At 56.6% G+C, this 20,642-nt stretch overlaps 1 protein-coding gene across 2 annotated transcripts; it reads left to right on the top strand.

The window, feature by feature from the left end:
* Positions 1–3,112: 3,112 nt before the first annotated feature.
* Positions 3,113–11,122, top strand: SNAI3 (snail family transcriptional repressor 3). Of its 2 annotated transcripts, none has more exons than XM_055412964.2 (3): positions 3,113–3,246; positions 6,257–6,877; positions 8,351–11,122. In XM_055412964.2, exons 1-3 carry the CDS (start codon positions 3,171–3,173, stop codon positions 8,527–8,529), a joined length of 876 nt encoding a protein of 291 aa, XP_055268939.1. In that variant the 5' UTR covers positions 3,113–3,170; the 3' UTR covers positions 8,530–11,122. The 2 variants fall into 2 exon arrangements, with proteins under 2 accessions (XP_055268939.1, XP_088686706.1); XM_088830580.1 differs by lacking the exon at positions 8,351–11,122 and adding an exon at positions 7,784–8,344.
* Positions 11,123–20,642: the final 9,520 nt, after the last annotated feature.

The following is a 20,642-nucleotide window of genomic DNA, read 5'->3' on the forward strand; positions in this document are numbered from 1 at the left end:
GATCAACACCTGCTGGCAGCGAGCTTCTGCACCCAGAACCCGTGGTGAGCCCTGTTCTCCGACCCAGCCAGCTGCCAGGGCCGGGACCCCACCAGGAGGAGCTGCCCTCATGATTACAGAGAAGAGAGCCGCACCCCGTGGCCCTCTTGCCGCTCCCACAAGCTGCCGGGAATGAGGGCCTAGATGGGGAAGGGGCTCTGAGAGGGTGCCATGGGGCCCAGTATTGGGAATTTGGCTATGCACCAGCAGACACTCCCCTGCAAACCCCAGCCCACCTGCAGAAGCCCAACCACAGTGACACCCGGAACAGCTCCTGCAGCATTACTCGTATGCACGCCAGAGTGCAGGCCTGCACACACACCCACACCCGAGCACTGACACACGCACATATGTGCGTCCCTCCCCAGCCCCACATCACCTGTGAGGCTCAGCACCTGGTGACACGCCTACTGTGGGTCACAGCTGTGTGTGAAGGTCAGCGTCCCCACCCAGAAACCCCGCGTCACACAGCATGTGAACCCCTCCCCCCATTTAAGAACCAGTATCACCTCTAACAACCAGTCCTCTAAGGGATCCCACAGCTGTCAGCAGCTGTGAGCCCCTTCTGGGGGTGACCACACACACTGGACACCAGCCTGCGCCAGAGCGCTGGGTCCGTGACTTTGGACCCAGCCACGAGGATGCTCCATGGCAGGCTGTCACAGTCACACCCTCGTGACAAATACGGCACACACCAACACGGGGGCCAGGCCACCGGGGCAAGTGAATCCTGGGACAGCCGAGCCCCAGCTGCAAGGCCAGGTTTCTGAGTGCCGTTCTGAGCCCCAGAGCCAGGCCCACCGCGGGGCCAGGACCCTGCACCCAGGTATCTACACTCGAGGGATCCCCAGGGAGGGGCATGCCTGGACCACACTTTTCCATCTAATCTGACAGGTACTGCTGAGCCCCAACCACAGACCCAACCTTGCCCAGGCGCTGTGGGGGAGGGCGAGAGCGTCCCACCTCTCCAGCCCTTGGGCTGCATCTAACAGGGATGGGCTTTATGCATGGGGACAGGAAGCCCATTTAGTAGAAAATCCAGGCTCAACAGAATACAGGTGCACAAGCCCAGAGCCACATTGTAAAGCACAGAAAAGAACAAAACATACCTGTAAAAGAAAGAGAACACCAATGTAGGAGGGATTGCAACAATCTTACCTGGGCTCTGCTGGCTCAGTGTCTGATAGAGGCAAGCCGGTGGCTGGCCACAAGCAGACATCACCAAGTGTCAAGGGCAGACCCTGGGGTCCCTGCAGGTCCTGCTCTGATGGGGAGCACCATTCCAGGAAGCCGGGGGGAGTGGGCTTCTGACAGCGCAGCGTGGGGCCTAGCTGCAAAGCAAGGTGGTCATACTGAGGACAGAGGACACAGAGCAGGGTGAGGGGGTACTGCCACCGACCTCCCAGGGCTTCACAGGTGTGAATAAGGCGGACACTCGGGTTTTCCTCGGTGAGTCCTACTCCAGTCTGGCCCAGACACAACCCTGTGAGTCACAGCCAAACAGGGAGTCTGTGACCACAGGAGGGCAGTTCTGAGCAGTAGGCAGGGACCTCAAACTTCCCTTTGGGTCACTGCTCATGGCAGCCCTGGGAAAGGAGCACCCCACCCCAGAGGTTCTCTAGGGTCCTTGAAATCCCTGGGGTGTTTCCTGGATGAGATCAGCTGGTTCTCCATGGGAGTACGCAAGTCCCTCTGGGGACTCAAGTCAACCTGGGGCGGCCACACAGTGGTTTACTGGGCGAGGAAGGATGGTGTGGGTGCAGGGCTGGCCTGGATATCTGCAAGTGTTATCTACGTCTGGAAAGACGAAAAGGAAGGGAAGGTACACATGGAAAGCTTGAGGCCACGGGAGAAACACACAAGCAGAAGGCAGCCACATGTTTTCTGAAATGCATGCGAGTGGCAACCGGTGGTAAGCCAGGTGATGGGAGAGACAGACATCTTCTTCCATCTGTGCCCCACCTGTCTGTTCTTCTATGAGCCCTAACCAAGCAACAGACACCCTGAATGAGGCCGGAAGTGCCAGCCCCGGTCCCAGTCCCACTGCCGCCTAACTCAGCACATTTTCTTTTCTGCAAAACTGAAGGCATATAAGACCCAGTGTGACTCAGGCCTCCCTCCCCACGTCTCTCTGAGGCTCCTCTGTGGACTCCTCACCACCTCCACTCACCCCCCCAGGCTCCCGGCTGGCAAAGCACCAGGCTGCACGTTGTGCCTGCGCCTCTCAAGGCAGACCTGCTGCACAGCCAGGGAAGTGCCTGGCGGTTCTCAGGGGCCTGGCAGTGAGTTCCTCCACCCCCGCCAGAGAGGGACCCCTAAACTCATAAAACGTCCACATCAGAAGGTACCAGACATGCAGGCATGGCCAGCTGTTGGTGGCACTCAAAACTCCAAAAGACACAGAAGGTGAGGCTGCCCGGGTTGTATAGACTAGGCTGCGGCAGCAGGTGCGGGCACTGCCCTCTCACTCCACTTCCCACAACTGCCTGTCTGAACCCTCGGAATTCCGGAATGCCAGGTGGTGTCCTTTCTCCCACCAAATGAGCTTTCTGGAGCCAACTGCTAAAGTACTGTCTCTTCTGGGTCCCCTCCCACTGGGAGAGGGCCACTCTCCCAGAGGCCGGTCGAGCCCCTGGTCACCACTCCAGCGGGTCAGCAGGGTCAGCTCTGGAGTTCAGGGCTGGCGCTCATCAAACCTACCTTTGCAGGTTTGCGCAGGAGGCTGGGCGGGCTTATAACTGGCTGGAGCAGGTTCTCCGAAGCTGGACTCTGCTCACGCTCCCACCACAGAGTGGACTGAGCCCAGCTCGGCTTCCGCCCAGCCCTGGCCTCCGCCCTTCAGTCCACGGCGAGTGGGCGCGCCAGGTCTCGGGGTCGGCGTGACTCATGGCGCGCGCCAGGGAAGTCCCGTGGGCTGGACACGCAGCCACGCGCTCCCTCCCCCGCGGCCCGCGCACCTGTCCTGGGCGTGGCCCGCGGCCCCGCCCCGCGGCCCCGCCCCGCCCCGGCCGCGCCGCGCGCTGGTTGGCCGAGGCGGCGCGCTATGCTAATAACCTGACCCTCCAGGCACCTGCGGGCCGCGCAGCCCGCGGGCGCCGGCGGACGCTCAGCGGCACCCGCGCGAGGGCACCATGCCGCGCTCCTTCCTCGTGAAGACGCACTCCAGCCACAGGGTCCCCAACTACGGGCAACTGGAGACGCAGAGAGGTAGGGGCTGCGCGCTTCCCTGCCCCGCCCAGGGCTCGACTCCCGCGGGGCAAGAGGGGAGACGCCTCCCCGACCCCCGCGCCCCCCGGGAGCCGGGACACCTGTCCCAGGTGGGAGGAGGGACCACGGGGCTGAAGGTAGGAAGGTGTCCCGCGGGCGCCTGTGCACTTCAGGGACCTCGGCCTCGCGTCAGGCAGAGTGAGTGAGGATTCTCTGTCCACTTAGATAAGTTTCCAGGCCCCTAGTCACTCTGAGGCTCTTCGCTATGGCCTGGCATGTTCATCCTAGCAAAGGGGACCCCAGAGCCATCTTCCTGGGGCAGGATATTTGAGAGAGCCCCACAGATATTGCGGAGAGAGACGACGTGACCCCAGGCTTCTCTCCAAGGGCCCCCAGAGCATCCTGGCTTGGGTGGTGAGCAGAGAGAACAGGAAGAGTGACCCAGGGGGCCCATGGTGCCAAGGCCCAGCTCGCCCAGTAGTCTGCTGGGCCCCCTCCAATGACTCCTCACCCCTCCTGGGGGTCTCCTTCCTTCCCACCTCCCCTCACCCTAGAGAAGGTTGCCCAGGGTAGGTTGGACTAAGGGAGGACAGTCCTCACCCAGGTTGGGAAACGGGCGTCCAGCAACCAGGCCTGTGCACTCATCCCCACTCCCTTTAGGATGAGGACATGTGGCGGTCCCAGGGCAAAGACCTCTCCAGAGTGGTCAGAGCTGCCCCCAGCTCCACAGCTTCTTGGGGTGAAGACCCTCTGGGGTACTGCTGTCTCAGAGCGGGGAGGAGGGACACTGTGGAGACTAGAGCACACACAGTCAATGCCCACTCAGGACTGGCAGCAGGGAGACAGTCCAGGCTGGGGGGGTGGGTGCTGCCACCAGTGGGCAGAGTCTAGGACTGGGATCCTCAACTTCACATTTAGAAATCCAGTTGCGTCACCACCAGCAACTTTATGAAATAAAAAAGAACAGAAACCATCAGAGTGCAATGCAGATGGTAAAGGAAACTTTTCTTTTGGATATACATGTATGACATAACACATAATTCACATGGGTCATGGCTTTAAAGGCTGAAAAAACATTGTCTAGAGTCCAACGTCACAGGCACCTCACTTTATATCTGTGCAGACTGTGCAGCCACCCAAGGCCCAGTGACTGACGGTCAGAGAGCAGCCTCGGGGCCACCAATGTTCTGCTCCCTACCCCTCTCCCTCATCCTTGTAGCACCAGCTTCCTGAGGCCAAGTGGCTGTGGTGATCCTCTTTCTGTCAGGCAGTTACCCTAGCATAGACCTGAGATGCTGGATTTGGGGTCCCCCATTCTTCACTTTTCAATAAGTGCCCTTTTAGGCCTCCCCAGGGAACCCCTGAAGCCAGAAGGGAATTTAAAAGTCTATTCTCCCAGGAATCTGAGCTACAGGATGAATAAAACAATCTGGCTAACCCAGGACTTATGGGGAAACATTTAAAGTATTAGCAGAGGTACTCCTCTGCGGTCCAGTGGCTAAGACTCTGTGCTCCCAACGCACGGGGCCTCGGTTCAATCCCTGGTCAGGGAACTAGATCCCATGTGCTGCAACTAAGACCCAGTGCAGCCAAAGTAATTAATTAACTAAAAAGAAAAGTATTAACAGAAGCATGCAGTCACAAGCACCCAGCAGATGGCTACCTCTCCCCTGCCCTCCCACTGGGGTCAACACTGGCCCCCAGATAGGGTTTGGCTCCATGATGGCACCTGGGGCCCGGGTAGTGGCTGAGCCTCAGAGACTTAAGGTGACTTTATTCCTATACAAGGGCCCTTAGACTATCAGGGCACCCCAGTGCTGTCTCTAGAAATTCCTTGGACTTCATCTCTTATCTGGTGACTGTTCAGCCTCCATTTCTGGAAGGACAGGAAACTGGTGTGTTGATGTTATCACTGGGAAAACTGCAGTGGAAAATGGTGAAGTCAGGAGAGAGTGGGGGTGGGGGGACTTCCTTCACTTGTCCATTTCTCTGCATCTCGTCAACACGTCTAATTGCCTATTTTTAATTCTAGCCATCCTAGTGGGTATGATGTGGCACCTCACTATGGCTTTAACCTGCATCTCCCTGCAGGCTAAGGACATTGAGCATCTTTTCCGGTGCTTATTGGCCGTGTGCATGTCTTCCTTGAAGAAATGTCTATTCAGATTCTTTACCCATTTAAAAATTGGATTATTTGTTGTTTCATTGTTGAGTGCAAGGTTTCCTTATATATTCTTGACTCTAATTCCTTATCAGATATCTGATTTGCAAATATTTTCCCCATTCTATGGTCTGTCTTTCTCAACCCAGAGCAATAGTATGGACACAGAAATGGGGCCAGAGATTTATTTTGACACATGAAATAAGAAATAGATTGAGAGGTGTTTGCAGATTTGATCTTTGGGGAAGTGCAGAATTGAACTCTTACTTGCTTAACTTCTTTACTCTGGGGGCTTCTGCCCCCTGGGTCAAGCATGAGGCACGCTGGCCCACAGCCTGAGGGCAGGCCGACCCAGGAGGCAGTGGACACCAGCTGGAACAACCTGTTTTGACCTGGGAGTGTCTGCAGGAGGCTGTGGGCACCTGTGTTGCGATGGGCAAGGGGGGTCGGAGGTGACTGGAGGCTAATTAGCTGTTTTACACACATCAGCCTGCTGCCAAGTGCTGTGAATTAATGCTGTGTGGGAGCCCACAGGACAGAGCTCCGAGCTGGCCCTGAGCTGGGGTAGGGGCTCAGAGACAAGGCCTGTCCTGCCCAGGGGGTCAGGGGGCCTCCCTTGGCCCCTGAGGGCTTCTCTCACCCTGTGAGATGTTTCTCTGTCCTTGTTTTTAAAGAGGAACTGAGATTCCTGCTCTGACCCAGTGGCCCACACTTCTGTCTCGTGAGGACCTCCTTCGCACAGGGCTGCCGAAGGCCTGGTCGTGGGATTGGGCCAGGAAGGCGGGTTGCAGAACTCTCAGTGCTGGGACTCAGACTTCACCGTGCCCTGTCTCCCTGCCCTGCTTCTAGATACCAGTGGTGCCTGTTCAGCCTGTGGGGGGCTGGTGGTGCCCTTCGTCCTCCCAGACAAGGCGGCCCCGTCCACATCTGGCGACACTCCCCAGCCCTGGGACTTCACCTCTGTCGTTGCCCACGTCTCCCTGCCCTTCCCCACGTTCCTGTGTAATGAGGAAGCTGGCAGGGCCTCGGGGCCAGGCCCTCTGGAAGTCAGCCTGGAGAACCCTCGAGCTGGCCGGGCCCCCAGCGCACCTCTCAGAGACAGCGTGAACCACCTCAACCTGCCCCCGCTGCTGGCTCTGCCCACGTGCTGGCCCTCGATCCTGAACGCAGACAGGGCCCAGGCTACGGGCTGCTGCCTGCCGGGGGCCGAGCGGGCCCTCTGCACCCCGGGGGGCTTCCCCTGCCACAAGCCCTTCCACGCGCCGGCAGCCCTGGCCGGGCATCAGCAGCTGCACTGCCACCTGCAGGCCCAGCGCTGCTTTACCTGCAAGTTCTGTGACAAGGAGTACGGCAGCCTGGGCGCCCTCAAGATGCACATCCGCACGCACACGCTGCCCTGCCTCTGCGCCGTCTGTGGCAAGGCCTTCTCCAGGCCCTGGCTGCTCCAGGGCCACCTCCGGACCCACACAGGTAGATGCGGGCCCCCAAGGAGCCAGCTGGGGGTGGGGTGAGGCCTGGCTCTGAAAGCGGGAGGTGTGGGGGAGAGGGGTGGTTTCATAAGCAAGAGGACAGATGCACACACTGTGCTTCTACTTCCTGGTGTCCTGAGGCTGCGGCTCAAAGGCTCACACCCCCACAGGTACCCGGGTTTAGGACACACGGGCATCCTTTTGGGGACATTCCTATCTCCAGTATCAATTCATACATCTGGTAAGATGCACAGGGTGTCTGCAGGGCCTGGCTTCTCACATTCTGTGGCCTTTCCAGATTCTGGAGGAGCAGGAAAGGAGAGGAGCCAGAAGGGCCTGGCTTGGGCGGGAGGACCCCAGGGGGTCACACAGTCTGTCTGAGGGACAGAGACGGGGGCTGGGAGTTACTGTGGAGCAAACCCATCGCTGGGTGAGAGGGTAGCCGCGGAACGCCAAGTGCTGCAGGAGAGGGGCAGACGGGAAGGGGATGTGGGGCAGGGAGCCGCGTCTGTACTCTGTCGCTTATAAACTAAACAGCCCAGAAAGAGTGCAAGGGCCTGGCCTTGCCCTGCCCTCCGGGACTCTTCATCTCGAGTCCTGGGCTTTGTGAAGCACTGGGTGATTGAGAGACAGGCACGGAGAGGCAGCGCCGAGCCTCACAACACACACTTTCCATAACTGCACCCTGCCTTACCCTCGGTCACAGCCCTGTGAGTTGCAGTGAGTGAAGGATGGGAAGGAGGCTCTCGTAGGAGCCTTTTTTCAGGCTGGAAATCCATCCGGTTCTCCCTGACCACTCACTGAGGACGTCCCCCTCCGGGCGCCCCATCACACCGTCAGGGGTCAGCGCCCTGGTCTGGGAACACACGGGCCGGGCAGCGGAAACGTGACGCTCTGGGCCCCGCAGGACTCTCCACACAGGCAGAGCTGAACAGAGGACTCTCACTGACCTTCCTTTTACACCTGTTGGGTCGACCTAACAGAAGGTCCCAGCAGAAGGACTCTGTCCAAACCCCCGGCTGTCCTGACTGGAGGTGACCTGGAGGACACGGGCACGCTCCAGGTCCTGTACGCCCGCCCGTTCACGGCCACCATCACGGCTTCGGGGAGGTGGGGGGTGGGTACAGCTGCCAGAAGGCTCGCAGCACCTCTCCCGTCCAGGGCTGGTGGCAGGGGCCCCGGGGAGCTCCAGCAGAAGAGACATCTCGCCAAAGTCTATGTTTTAGCTGCTGAGGTCTTGCCCAGGTTACTGGGCACGTGACCCCTCGGTCGAGGGCAGGTGTGGAGAGGCCCCCCCATCAGTTATCCGGAGGGAGCGGGCAATGGGGAGGAAGGCACTGGAGTCCCTGTGGGGGCACTGAGCGAGCCTCTGGATGGGACACAGGTTATTCACTCACCAGGATGGGGCTGCCCTCCTCAGTGTTCTGACTGCTGCAGGCAGGGTCACTCACCGGTGTCCCCTCTGCTCCCCTAGGTGAGAAGCCCTACACCTGCCCTCACTGCAGCAGGGCCTTCGCCGACCGCTCCAACCTGCGGGCCCACCTACAGACACACTCGGACACCAAGAAGTATCGGTGTAAGCGCTGCGCCAAGACCTTCTCCCGCATGGCGCTCCTGGCACGGCATGAGGAGGCGGGCTGCTGCGCCCCCTGAGAGGGGAGGGGTGTCCTTGAGGAGTCTGGCGCCCTCCCCTGCCCAGGTGAGGGGCTTTTCTCCAGGGAAGACACTCATCCTGACGAGAACCTCTGCGCTCAGCCGGCACAGGCGACCCCCGAGCAAGGTTGACGAGGCCGGGGCTGCCCTGGGTGCCCTCCGCTCCTGACTGACAGGTTGACCTGGGCCAAGCACATCGCTGGGGCCACCCGCAGGCAGAGCTACCTCAAGGCTCACCTCCACCTGCCTGGGGGTGGGCCAAGCTGTTTCACGTCACATGTGTATAGGTGCACACTCACGACACGCATCCCCCTGCCTCCTCCTCACTAGGCTGTCCTGAGGAGGGAGCAGCAGGAGGCCCCGAGGCAGGTGGATTCAAGGCAATAAAAAGCCCGCACTCCTGATGGCTGGCCTCTGAGGCTCACCCAGTCCCCTGGGTCCGCGGAGGAGGCTGAGCTCTGACAGGCTGCTGCAGCTGCAGGGCACCTGGATGATCCGGGCTTCTGGCCAAAGTAGGGGAAACTGAGGGGCAAGAGCCTCGAGCTGTGCGGTCCTTCTGGGGTGGCGGCCCCAGGTGAGCAGGACGCCTTCCCTTGGAAGGACGCGGGGCCAGATCAACACAGACAAGGGACGGGTTGAAGGTGTGAGAGAGCACCCGAGGCCACCTGGGGTCTGGGAATGAGGGCCGCCTGTCTGCAGTGGGCGTTTATCTCCTCAAAGTCTAACTCAGAGGACAGTCCATGCTGTGCCTGCAGCATCTCTACTGACCACCACAGACACAGCTTCACTGCAGCCCCCTGCCCGCGGCCCGAGCCCATCACTCAGTGTCCAGCCTCCTTCCTGCACGCGCCCTCCTGAGGCTGCAGCGCCCTCAAACCAGCAAACAGCAGATCTTTGATCCCACCCAGACACACAGCTTCCCAAACTGACTCAGACGCTTAGACCCCATTTCCTTGTCATGGGTGGCCTTCCCTCATCCCCAGACCCCAGGCAGTCACCTGCTGGGCTGGCCCAGCCTCTTGGCAGTGTGTCTGAGTCGTCTGCACCGGACCCTAGAGGGTGGCGTTCAGGAACCGGGAAGGAAGCCTGAATCTGGCAGAGATGGGTTGAGTCCTTGACACCAGGAGGGGACGCCTGTTCCTCTCTGCAGGAGGGCTGGTCCCAGCCAAAGGACAGAGTTAGGCACCTCAGTCCCGCTCCCAGAGTGAAGTCACATGGCAAGTGGCAGAGGCCCCCGCTTTCAGCCTTGAGCCACCGGACCTACTGACCCCCTTCCCGTGTCCTGTGTGACAGGACCACACCACCCCTGGCTGTGCACACACAGACCCCGAGGGACACGTCAGGGGGCAAACAGGCCCTGGGTGGCTGGTTTGATGATGGCCATCAGGAGGGACCTGGGGACATGCCAGAGGAAACTGGACCTTGGGCTTCTTTGGACCAAGGGTGACCCTGATGAAACTAACCACCCAGGAGAGCCCCTGCTCCAGCCTGAACCAGACTGTATCTGCTGACAGAACACAGACCCTCCGAGGAGGAAGCCACACTCACGTTCCCAGGCCCGCTGCTCCCCTCACAGGAATCAGCCTTCCTTGAGGGACAGGTGGCAGGAACCGGACGTTTCCCTTGAAGGAAACGTGCCCTTTGCTGGGGTGGCCATTACAAACCCACAGAGCAGGGCCATCAGACCACAGAGAATGACTCACCCACAGGCCTGGAGGCCGGAAGTCTGAGGCTGAGGTGCCGGCCAGGCTGGTCCCTTCTGGGGCCCCAGGCCTCTCTTAGCTCCTGTTTCGCTGGCTCCTCTGACGTTCTGTGGCTCATGGAAGCATCACCCCCATCTCTGCCTCTGTCTCCCTGCATGTGTATGTCTGTCTCTATATCCAGATTTCCCCTTTTTATAAGGACACCCATCAGACTGGGCGAGGACCCACTCTGATGACCTCCTCTTGACAACATCCACAAAGACCAGGTTTCCAAATGAGGGTGCGTTCTGGGGTTCCTGGGGGTCAGGACCTCAGTATATGAATGGGGGCACTGTTCACCCTGTAACAGCTGATGACAACACACATCTGCCCAGAGATGCCTGTGGGTTCCTGTTCCCCTCAGGCACTAAGGGTTGCGGCGGCAGCCATCTCACAGCCAACTTACTAGAAACACCTCGCCAAAGGTGGCATGAGCCCACCCCCGTGGCCCCCTCTGGAGTTTGCTGGTGCCTGACCCCACCTCCTCTCCGCTGTCCTGGTCAGGGCCCCACTGCGGGGGAGAAGGGGCCTCTGGCCTACAGGGACACCCCACCCCCACCCCTCACTGTCTCCTGAAGTGCCCAGACCGCTGCTGGGTGGGTTGGGCAGCCCAGGGCTCGGGAGCCTCTGCTGGTTCCTGGCAAAGGCTGAGCTCCAACTGCACTTGTGTTTGTGTCCGACCACCGCACTGGACAGCTTTTTTAAAAATGGCATCCAGATGCCTGAAGGAAGCTATATTGTAAATTGTGTTCTATTTCTGAGCACCAATATCTAAATGAAGCTGATGCACCTGTTGGGGATGGAGGAAGGGAATTTCACAAGCCTAAAATAAAGTCCCATGTTTGCCCTTCTGTGCTGGCCCATGGAAAATGCTCTTATATTTATATCTGGGCTGGCGGAGGGTGGGTTGGCAGGCAGGGTGAAGACAGGCCCAGGCACCTGCCAGGGAGCCAACGTGGAATGAATGGGGGAGACATTCCCCTCCGAGCAGGGCGGCTGCAGTTAGCACACCGCGTCCCTGCCGTGGGGCCACGTCCCCGCTGGCCACTCAGGCCTCACAGCTTCCCGCCTTGCTGTTCCTCACGGTTCTGCCTGGTCAGCAGCAGCACTGACCCAGGACACTCGCTTAGTGTTTGGGTTTTTGGAGCCCACTCCCAACACCCACGGGTGGGGATCAGCAAGGGGTCCAACCCTCACTCACCCTTGTCCCCAAGTGAGGTGGGGCACTGCTACCTGGGTCTCCTGCCCCCACCTACAGGCTTTCTTTTCTCTGCCCGGAGTTTTGATGCGTCACACCTTCTCTCTTCCCCCTTCAGAAGGATCACCTGCTCCACCAAGCCGTCAGTGCCTCTCTCCAGAGCAGGAGCCGGGTCAGGGGACAGGAGCCCCAGGACCTGAGGAATAGGAAGCAGGTGTTTCGGGGGTGGAGGGCTAAGTCTGGGTGAAAGCAGGAGCCTAAGAAATCCGCAGGATTCTGGACAAGAGAATGGGGCAGGGGCGGCATCTGCACCGTATGAACAGTGCTCCCGGGAGGCGCGTGAGGGGTGGCAGACAGAAAGCCTCTGGGGCTACCTTCTGACTGGGACGCTTGCACCCAGCTCATGGCTCAGGTCCCAGAACAGGTGTGGGAGGGATGCCCGGTCTCCCAGGGGCCTGGCTGCCCCTCACTCCCTGTTGAGACGTCTCTCCTGAACCTGCAGACACACTAGGGAGCCCAGAGGCGTTCATAAATATCAGGTTGGCCCAGAATATTCCGGGGGTTCTCTGGAAGTTTGAAAATAGCCCACTGGTTACTATCTATACTCAGAGAGCCCACTTCTGGCCTCCACTTGGTGGCTAAGTATAGCTCCCTGGCAAAGTTCAGTGGAACAAAAGTTTCCAGCCTCCATCACCTTGCAGATGGTGGAGCATTCCAGGGAGAGCACCATGGCAGCCAAGGCCGAGAGGTGCCAGGGAGAGGCTGGGACCTGGGCGTGGCAGGCGGCACCCTCTCCTCGAGTCGGGGGTCTGTGGGTCTCTGCCGGCAAATGCACAGTCCTTGCCAGGTGATCAGTGAGGCGTGCTGGCTCCAGCCTCGCAGCTCTGCTGGGCTTCACTTTACTGCGGCGCCTCAGCGTCTGCGAGAAGGAAGTAGGTGAGCCTCTGCTGCAGAACTCAGGAGAGGCCAGGGAGACATGGCAGCCAAGGAGACACGAGACGCTAAAAATACAACACAACAGCTCACTCTAGGGAGACCCTCCACCCTTAACCTCTCCTGGATGCTGTGTCCATTCTTGACCACCATGTTCCAGCTCCAGTGCACCTCTCCTTCCAGCTGCCTCCACCCGGCCCACTGAACTGCTGGAGAGGTGGTCTGGCAGCTGCCCAAGCATCCATCCCCAGGTGCCCACAGAGCACTGGGCAGAGCTGGAGGACAGGAGGGCAGAGGGCAAGAGTGGAGGGGGCTCCCAGCAGGGTCCATCCTTGACAATGGTCCTCCCATAGGTCAGTCAGAGCCTCTGACTGGGTTTCACAGCCCGCTCTCCAGAGGCTGACCCCTCCCATGCCTCCGCCCCTCAGTGCTGCTCTTTTGTCCCCCATAAGGATGGCCTGGAAACAGTGCTCAGGAAGATGCAGAATCACTTCCATTCTTGCTCACAGTTCAAACACCTGCCACCTGTCCTTCCCTTGGGAACAGGCCTGGGGCCCAGGACACAGTCACACCTGCGCTTCAGAAATGGGAGGCTGCAGGAAGGCGGGTCACAGAGCCCAGGGGCTCTTCTGTGAGCGCAGCAGGGCAGCCTCTGAAACTTAGCAGCTTGGGACCGGTCAGAAAGAGCCTGAGATTGAGGACAGTCAGGTGACCCTGCTGGGCACTGGGGAGGCACGGCTGGCTGGCCGCTCAGCTCTGGTCACCTCAGGGGTCATCTACCTCCTTCTCTTGCAGAACCTAACCCACACGCCTACACCAGCAGTTCTTCAGGTGGTCAGCAGACCAGGGGCTGTGCTGGGGGAGGCTGGTTACGGTCACCATACCCATGGACAGTGCAGAAGCTGGGGTGCTGCACTGCCAGAGGCTCCACACACACCAGGGCACCACGGTTCACCACCACCCACCCACACAAAGCACATCAGCTTTAGGACATCTTCCGTCCCCGAGTCCTGGTCCCTCTGAGCTTCTGAGTGAAGAAATACACTTGCCAGTGACAGCATTTGTGCTTTCGAGAAAAAAAATGGCAATTTTGGAAACGTCTGTCTTCCCTAAAAGCTTGGCAGTTTCCCAAGTTTAAAGACTTTTCGGATGAGAGTTTTTGATACTATAAAATGAAACTCGTTGTCATTTGGAAGCTCTGCTTAGTCAGTGAAGCAGTATTTTCCGAATGACCAATGTAGATGCCACAAAGCCCTGCCTGCACCAAAGACAAAGCAGCAGACAGACCAGCAGAGCACGGGAAGCTCACTGCCCAGCGCCAGGATCAGAGTGCACCTGAAGGAGATCTGGTCCTTTCCAACCAGAGCCGTGTTGTCTAAAAGAGGTTACAGTGCAGCCCACCCATCAGGCAAAGTGTTACAAGGAGGATGTTCATGGGGGCAAATGCGGAGATGTGCAAAAACGCCAAATACCGCCACTCTCCTCACTATAGCTTTGTCTCAGAAAATAGCTATTGTTCACAAAATGTTAAGGTGTGATGGGTTTATTTTTGTTATTTTTAATAAACAAAATCTTTAAGAAACTTAGCACATTTAACTTCTGAAGCAGGTAAAAATAAATGGGAGCCCCCCCACTCACTCTTTGGGGTCCTCAATAGTCTGTGAGTGTGTGAGGGTCCCTGAGACACACAGCATGGGAACCCCTGTCCCCCTGTGACCCTGGCGTGTGAACGTGAGCTCTTAGGGCTGTAGTGGTAGGTGGGCAGCCCCGGGAGGAGCTGGGCGGTGGGCCCATTGCTCCACGGGAGACACTGGTTGGTCACGTGGGGGTGATTCTGCCTAGATGCTTTCTGCTTTATTCACTGACTCTGGGAACAACTCTGAGGCCATGTGACTTCCTCACCCATGTATTCACATTCCTGACCCCACAGTCACCCAGTTCCACCTCCCAAGCCTTTCTCAGACCGGCATCTTCACCTCGACCCCCATAGCCTTCACCATAGTCCACATTCTCGCAATTTCTCAGGCTGACAGTGGAAGAATCTTCCTGGGGCCCAGGTCCATCTTCCATCCAGCCTCCATCCTGCATGACGGTACAGTTCCACCATCCGCTCACCCAGCACTGCTCCAACCTCAGACGGGCTGTCTGTCCTGCAGCCTCAGATGGGCTGTCTGTCTCTCCTGCAGCCTCAAGTTCAAGCCCGACATCCTCAGCAGTACATATGAAGCCACTCTCACCCATGACCTCCGCTGTGCCGTGGCAGCCTGCATATCCTCTACCTGACCTCTACAGATATCTGACAACCATCAAAAGAAGGAGGGAATAAACGGAACAAGGTGACCTTGACGTAACCAGACTCTCCTCCCCTTTTAATCCAGCTATCGGGGCTTTTCCCAGCCTTGGAGAGAGGTCTGCTCTCTTTAGCACAAATGGAATAACCATCATCAGCCCCAGGAGGCCTGCAAAGCAGTCTCCTGGGTTATCCAGGCCACAGGAATCAAGCCCCAGATCTATTTACAGGGGTGGCTGGGGTGCTGGACCACACGTGCGGGTGTCTGAAAGCAGGTGAGCTGGGTGCACGTGTCCCTTGATGAGGGGAATAGTTTCCACAGTCAGTGGCCCAGGCAGGGAGGCAGGAGCATGGGCAGATGCCAGCTGCCTGTCCCGGCTGGCCAGGCCTCCCCACCTCGTGCATACAGTACATGATGCCATGTCTGGAGCTCTCGCTTGGGAGAGCTGGAAGTGATGGACTCCGTGTAACTCACTCCTGATTTAACCAAATGAACCGTTTTTCTGAAGGGCGACTGCACTTACCTGAGAGCTCCTTTGGGGACGAAGAGTGACCAGCAGTTACCGCAGATGCACGTGGCGCGGCACTGACATGACCTCTCTTGTGTTTTTGTCCCCTATAAGGGAGGATGCTGGCACAGAGAGCCTGAAGCAGCTTGCCCGGAGTCACAAAGCGGGCCTGTGGCAGAGCAGGGATTTCTGACTCCAGGGTCCTGACTCCTAAACCACACTGCTGCTCAGTAAGCAATTTTGAATTTCCTTTTACTTGGAAATCAGAAATAAGGCACTAGATCAGAATGGCAGATACTGTTTTTAACCCAGGACCACGGCGTTGGGTGAGATGGTCAGAAGGGGCTGGGAGGATGTGCAGGGAGGAGAGCTCTGGAAGCCATGTGGGAAGGGGGTGCCCTCGTGCCTGGCCGGGGGAGGAGGAAGGGCTTGCAGATGGAAGCAGGCCAGAAGGAAGCCACTCAGAGCTGACCAGAGTTTGGGAAACAAGACAGAGAGGCAGAGGAAAAAGAGGAGAGGGAGGTCGGAGTAATGGGTCCGTGTGTGTGTGTGTGTGTGTGTGTGTGTGTATGTTAGTTACTCAGTCGTATCTGACTCTTTTCAGTCCCATGAACTATAGCCCACCAGGCTTCTCTGTCCATGGAATTCTCCAGAGAAGAACACTGGAGTAGATTGCCATTCTCTTCTCCAGACGATCTTCCTGATCCAGGGATCCAACTCTGGTTTCCTGCATCGCAGGCAGATTCTTTACAGTTTGAGCTACAGGGAAGTCCTAATTCATAGGAACACCTTGTAATTAAAGAGGGTGATGGGTCCATAGAAGAACTTGAAAAGATCCTGAGGCAGGTGACTGTGGGCTGCTCACAGTGGGCGTGGGGCTAAAGGGGACGCAGGGAAGTGGCCCACAGTACCGTGCACACAGTGGGGGCTCCCTGTGGACACGGTCAGCCCTCGACTCTGGGCCACTCCACCCAGAGCCTTTCCTCTGGATGGGAATGTCCCCAGGGACTCACAGAAAGACCCAAAGCTGAGTACAGAATGTGATCAGGGACGATTATGTTTGCAAGCAGGGTCAGTGAGCCATGGCCCAGAGGCCAAACCCAGCCCTTCCCACCTACTTCTGGACAGCCCATGAGCTGAGGATGGTTATGTCCAGAAAAAGCAGAAGACACAGCAGCATTATTCACAGTGGCCAGCAGGTGGATGAATAAAGCGCGGTCCATCTGTACAAAAGGACACTCCTTAGCAATAAAGAGGGAGGAAATCATGACACACACCACGTGGGGATGTCCCCTGAAGACATGATGCTCAGTGACACAAAAAGGCATGTGCTGTATGATTCCACTGATACAGGGACCTAAAGGAGTCACAGACACAGAGACAGCAAGTGGATGGTGGCTGTGGGGGGCTGGGGAAGGAGGGGTCGGGGGAGGGAGGGGTTTAGTGGGAAGAGAGTCTCAGCTTGAGAAGGTGAGAGAGTTCTGGAGGCAGACGGAAGTGATGGCCACACCACAACGTGAATGCTCCTAAAGCCTCTGAACTTAAAAATGGTTACAACGGAAATTTTTTAAAAATTCTGTTAAAAGAAAAAAGTACCAAACAATCAAAAGGTTTTGTGGCCAGAAAATATTCTGTGAGTGTCACGCCTCCGTGTCTCTGTCACGACCCATGGAGACCTGCTTGATGTGTGGGCGCAGAGTACAAGTCCTGGGTCTTTAGAGATCACCAAGTTCAAGGCCTTAATCTCCAAGGCCAAGATACTAGGTCCTGAGGAGTTCAGGAGATGATGAAAAGGACAAGAAATGAGATGGGGGTGAAGTCTGGGGCTCTGGGCCCTTCTCACTCTGAACAGGTGCTCCCAGCCAGTGCACAGGAGGGTTTGGCCGCCTACTGGCTCCCAGCTCGGCCTGAGGAAGAGATGGACGTCCTCCTGGAGGGATGGTGCGCTCCTGTTCAGTCTGCTCCCCCCTGCCTCTGCCGCCAGAACGTCCCTCCCACCTTCCGCCGGCACACCGCCCCACGTGCGTCACTGCTTGGTGCCCCGGCCACCTCAGCTTCCACGGCCGACTTCTCTCACACACACTTGCCCCAGCCCATGTTGTGGGCATCAGCTGTGTTGCCTCATGGCGGAGTCTACCTGCACCTCTGCACCATCACCTCTTCTGTAAATGTCAGATTACCACCCCCCCCATGGTGATCTCCCAGGAGAGAAGACTCCTTCCCTTTCTGCCTCTCCCTGCCAGGCTCTGTGGTGTTTCACCTACAGATTCCAAAACAACCTCGCTGCTGAGTGTCTCCAGGGTGGACTGAACTGAAATGAAAGGGCAATAAAGAAAACCCTACACATCATCTCTTCAAGTCACCTCCTGTCCATTAAATCCCTGCAGGGAGCATTGCTCTGCTGTAGGAAACACTTCTCCGTGGCTTGGAAATTCATGTACACACAGGGTTAGTCTGACCTCAGAGCCCCTGTGTGTTCTGGGCTCTTTGTTACTCATGGTGTGGCCCTCAACCAGCAAGCTTCTGCCCTCAACACCTAGGACACTGGCTACACAGTCTTCCAGACCTCCTGACTCAGAATCAGCATTTCAACACGCTCCCTGGGTGACTGGTACTCACACTAATGTTTGAGCAACGCCATACCACGCGCTCTCTTAGCAACACTGAGAAATCACTGCAAATGAAAGGAAATCTAGGAATGCACGTCAAAACCACAAGGAGACATGACTTCACACCTCACGGCCGTTAGGGAGGCTGCGCAAAAAAAGAAGGAAAGGAAAGAACAAGTGTCAGTGAGGACACAGAAAATGGAAGCTGGGGACATTGGTGGGGAGGTAACATGGTGCAGAGTGTGGAAAAAACTGGAGGTTCCTCAGGAAATTAAACACAGAACTACTGCATGACTCAGAAACTCTACCTCTGGGTGTGTACCCCAAAGAACCAAATAAGAGGAACTGTAATAAGAGACAGCGGACACACACGTTCACAGCAGCATTACTCGCCAACAGCCAAGGGGTGGAAGCAACACAAAAACCCTCAACAGATGAATTAATAAGCAACATGTGGTCCATCCATACAATGGAATATTACTCAGCCTTAAACAGCAGGGAAATTCTGGCATCTGCTACAACATGGATGAACCTTGAGGACATTATGCTCAGTGAAATAAGCCAGACACAGGATTCCACTTACACGGGTCCCTGGTGCAGACAAATTCGGACACAGAGAGTAGAAGAGTAGCTGCCAGGGGTTGGAGGAGGAGATCCACACTCAGTGTTTCCTGAGCATAGAGTCTCAGTTTGGGAAGAGGAAAAAGTTCTGGGGACGGACCTGGGGATGACTGCACAACGATGTCAGTGCACTTACTGCCACTGAACTGCACACTTGAAAATGGTTAAGGACTTCCCTGGTGGGTCCAGGGGTAAGACTCTGTGCTCCCAAGGCAGGGGACTTGGGTTCAATCCCTGGTCAGGGAACTAGATCCCACATGTTACAACTAAAACCCAGCGCAGCCAATTTTCTTTTTTTAAAGGAAAAGGTTAAGAAGGTAAATTTTATGTTACATATTTTACCTTTAAAAAATGGTTTGAAATAAGACAGGAAGTCTGAGGAAGACTGTGAGAAATGCTCCAGGCTCCGTTCTTGTCCTGCAGCCTTGACATTTCAGGCTGACTCCCTGAGGTGTCAAGGCACCTACCACATCTCCATGAAACACATTTTAGTGGAGCAAATCAGAACACGTGACCATCTGCAAAAGCTTCTGTCCTTTGGTTTATCACTCCCACCATGGCAGAACAGGCATTAACCCACATCTAGTTAACAAAAAGCCCCAGAAATAGAGGCCTTGTGATGAGCTTATCTTCTACATGCTTGAAGGCTGACTGTTCGGAAGAGCCGGGGCTGATGGTGTCAGCCTGCGGTCTACACCCAGCCCTCTTTCAGGGGGCTTGTTTGTTCAAGGTTCCCCACTACACAAATGCACAGTCAGGCACTTATACCTATGTGTTCAACTGTGAGCATGGTTCACATGATCATAACACTGAGAACATTACCTGTATAGGGGAGGATAGATTGTGGTGGGGATAGAAGACAATTCCTCATTCCTGCTTGGTGACAATCAAAAGATGCCATCGAAAATGATAATAAAGGAAGGAGAAAAAGAAAGAGGGAAACAAGTAGGCTGTTTAGAAACATGGGGGAAGGGTCTTCCCTGTGGTTGAGAATCTGTCTGTCAATGCAGGGGATGCGCCTTCAATCGCTGGTCCAAGAAGATCCCACATGCCACGGGGCAACTAAGCCCGTGTGCCACAACTACTGAGATGGCACTCTAGGGCCCACGCTTCACAAGAGAAGCCGCCTCAGTGAGAAGCCCATGCACCGCAACTAGAGAGCAGCCCTTGCCAGATGCAACTAGAGAAAGCCCACATGCAGCAATGAAGAACCAGTGCAGCCAAAACAGTCAGTTAATTAAAAAAAAAAAAGTAACATGGAGGAAAATAACAGATTTATAAGTGGCTGCCTTTGGACTTCCCTGGTAGTCCACTGCAGGGGACACGGTTTCCCTTCCATCCCTGGTCTGGGAAGATCGCACCACGGGGCAACGAGGCCCGTGCTCCGCAACAAGAGAAGCCACCAAAATAAGAAGCCTGCACACCACGACCAAAAGTGGCCCCTGCTCGCTGCAGCTAGAGAGAGCCCGCGCCCAGCAATGAAGACCCAGGGCAGCCAAAATAAGTTAAACAATAAAGTGGCTGACAACTCTGGGGGCGGGCACAGAAGAGTGTCTAGTAATTCTCCCTTTAAATCAAGTACATATAATACTGTCTTTGTCTTAGTTTGTTCAGGACACTGTAACAAACAATACTACAGACTTGGGACCTTAAACAACCACCCTTGAATTCTCACAGTTTGGAAGCTGGAAGTACGAGATCAAGGTGCTGACAGACTTGGTGTCTGACGAGAGCCCCTTCCTGGACCATGATGGTACCCTCACCTGGAGAAAGGGTGAGGAGCTCTGTGGGATCTTTTATGAGGGCCCCACCCCCATAACCTCATCACTCCCAGAGGCCCCCTCCTAACGCCATCATACTGGGGGTTAGGTTTCAACATATGAATGTGGGGTGACACATTTCACTCTATGCTGCTGCTGCTGCTAAGTCGCTTCAGTTGTGTCCAGCTCTGTGCGACCCCATAGACGGCAGCCCACCAGGCTCCGCCATCCCTGAGATTCTCCAGGCAAGAACACTGGAGTGGGTTGCCATTTCCTTCTCCAATGTGTGAAAGTGAAAAGTGAAAGTGAAGTCGCTCAGTCATCTGACTTGTAGCAACCCCATGGACTGCAGCCTACCAGGCTCCTCCGTCCATGGGATTTTCTAGGCAAGAGTACTGGAGTGGTTTGCCATTTCCTTCTCTGATTTCACTCTACAGTTAATACTTAAATT

The sequence above is a fragment of the Moschus berezovskii genome, chromosome 22 (genome assembly GCF_049115385.1).
Source record: "Moschus berezovskii isolate FMDL1 chromosome 22, NW_MosBer_1.0, whole genome shotgun sequence".
NCBI lineage: Eukaryota > Metazoa > Chordata > Mammalia > Artiodactyla > Moschidae > Moschus > Moschus berezovskii.

Coding starts and splice junctions, on each gene's coding strand:
- SNAI3 (XM_055412964.2), top strand. CDS start 3,171: ATGCCGCGCTCCTTCCTCGTGAAGACGCACTCCAGCCACAGGGTCCCC. Junction 3,247..6,256: donor GCAACTGGAGACGCAGAGAG/GTAGGGGCTGCG, acceptor CCCTGCTTCTAG/ATACCAGTGGTGCCTGTTCA. Junction 6,878..8,350: donor CCACCTCCGGACCCACACAG/GTAGATGCGGGC, acceptor CTGCTCCCCTAG/GTGAGAAGCCCTACACCTGC.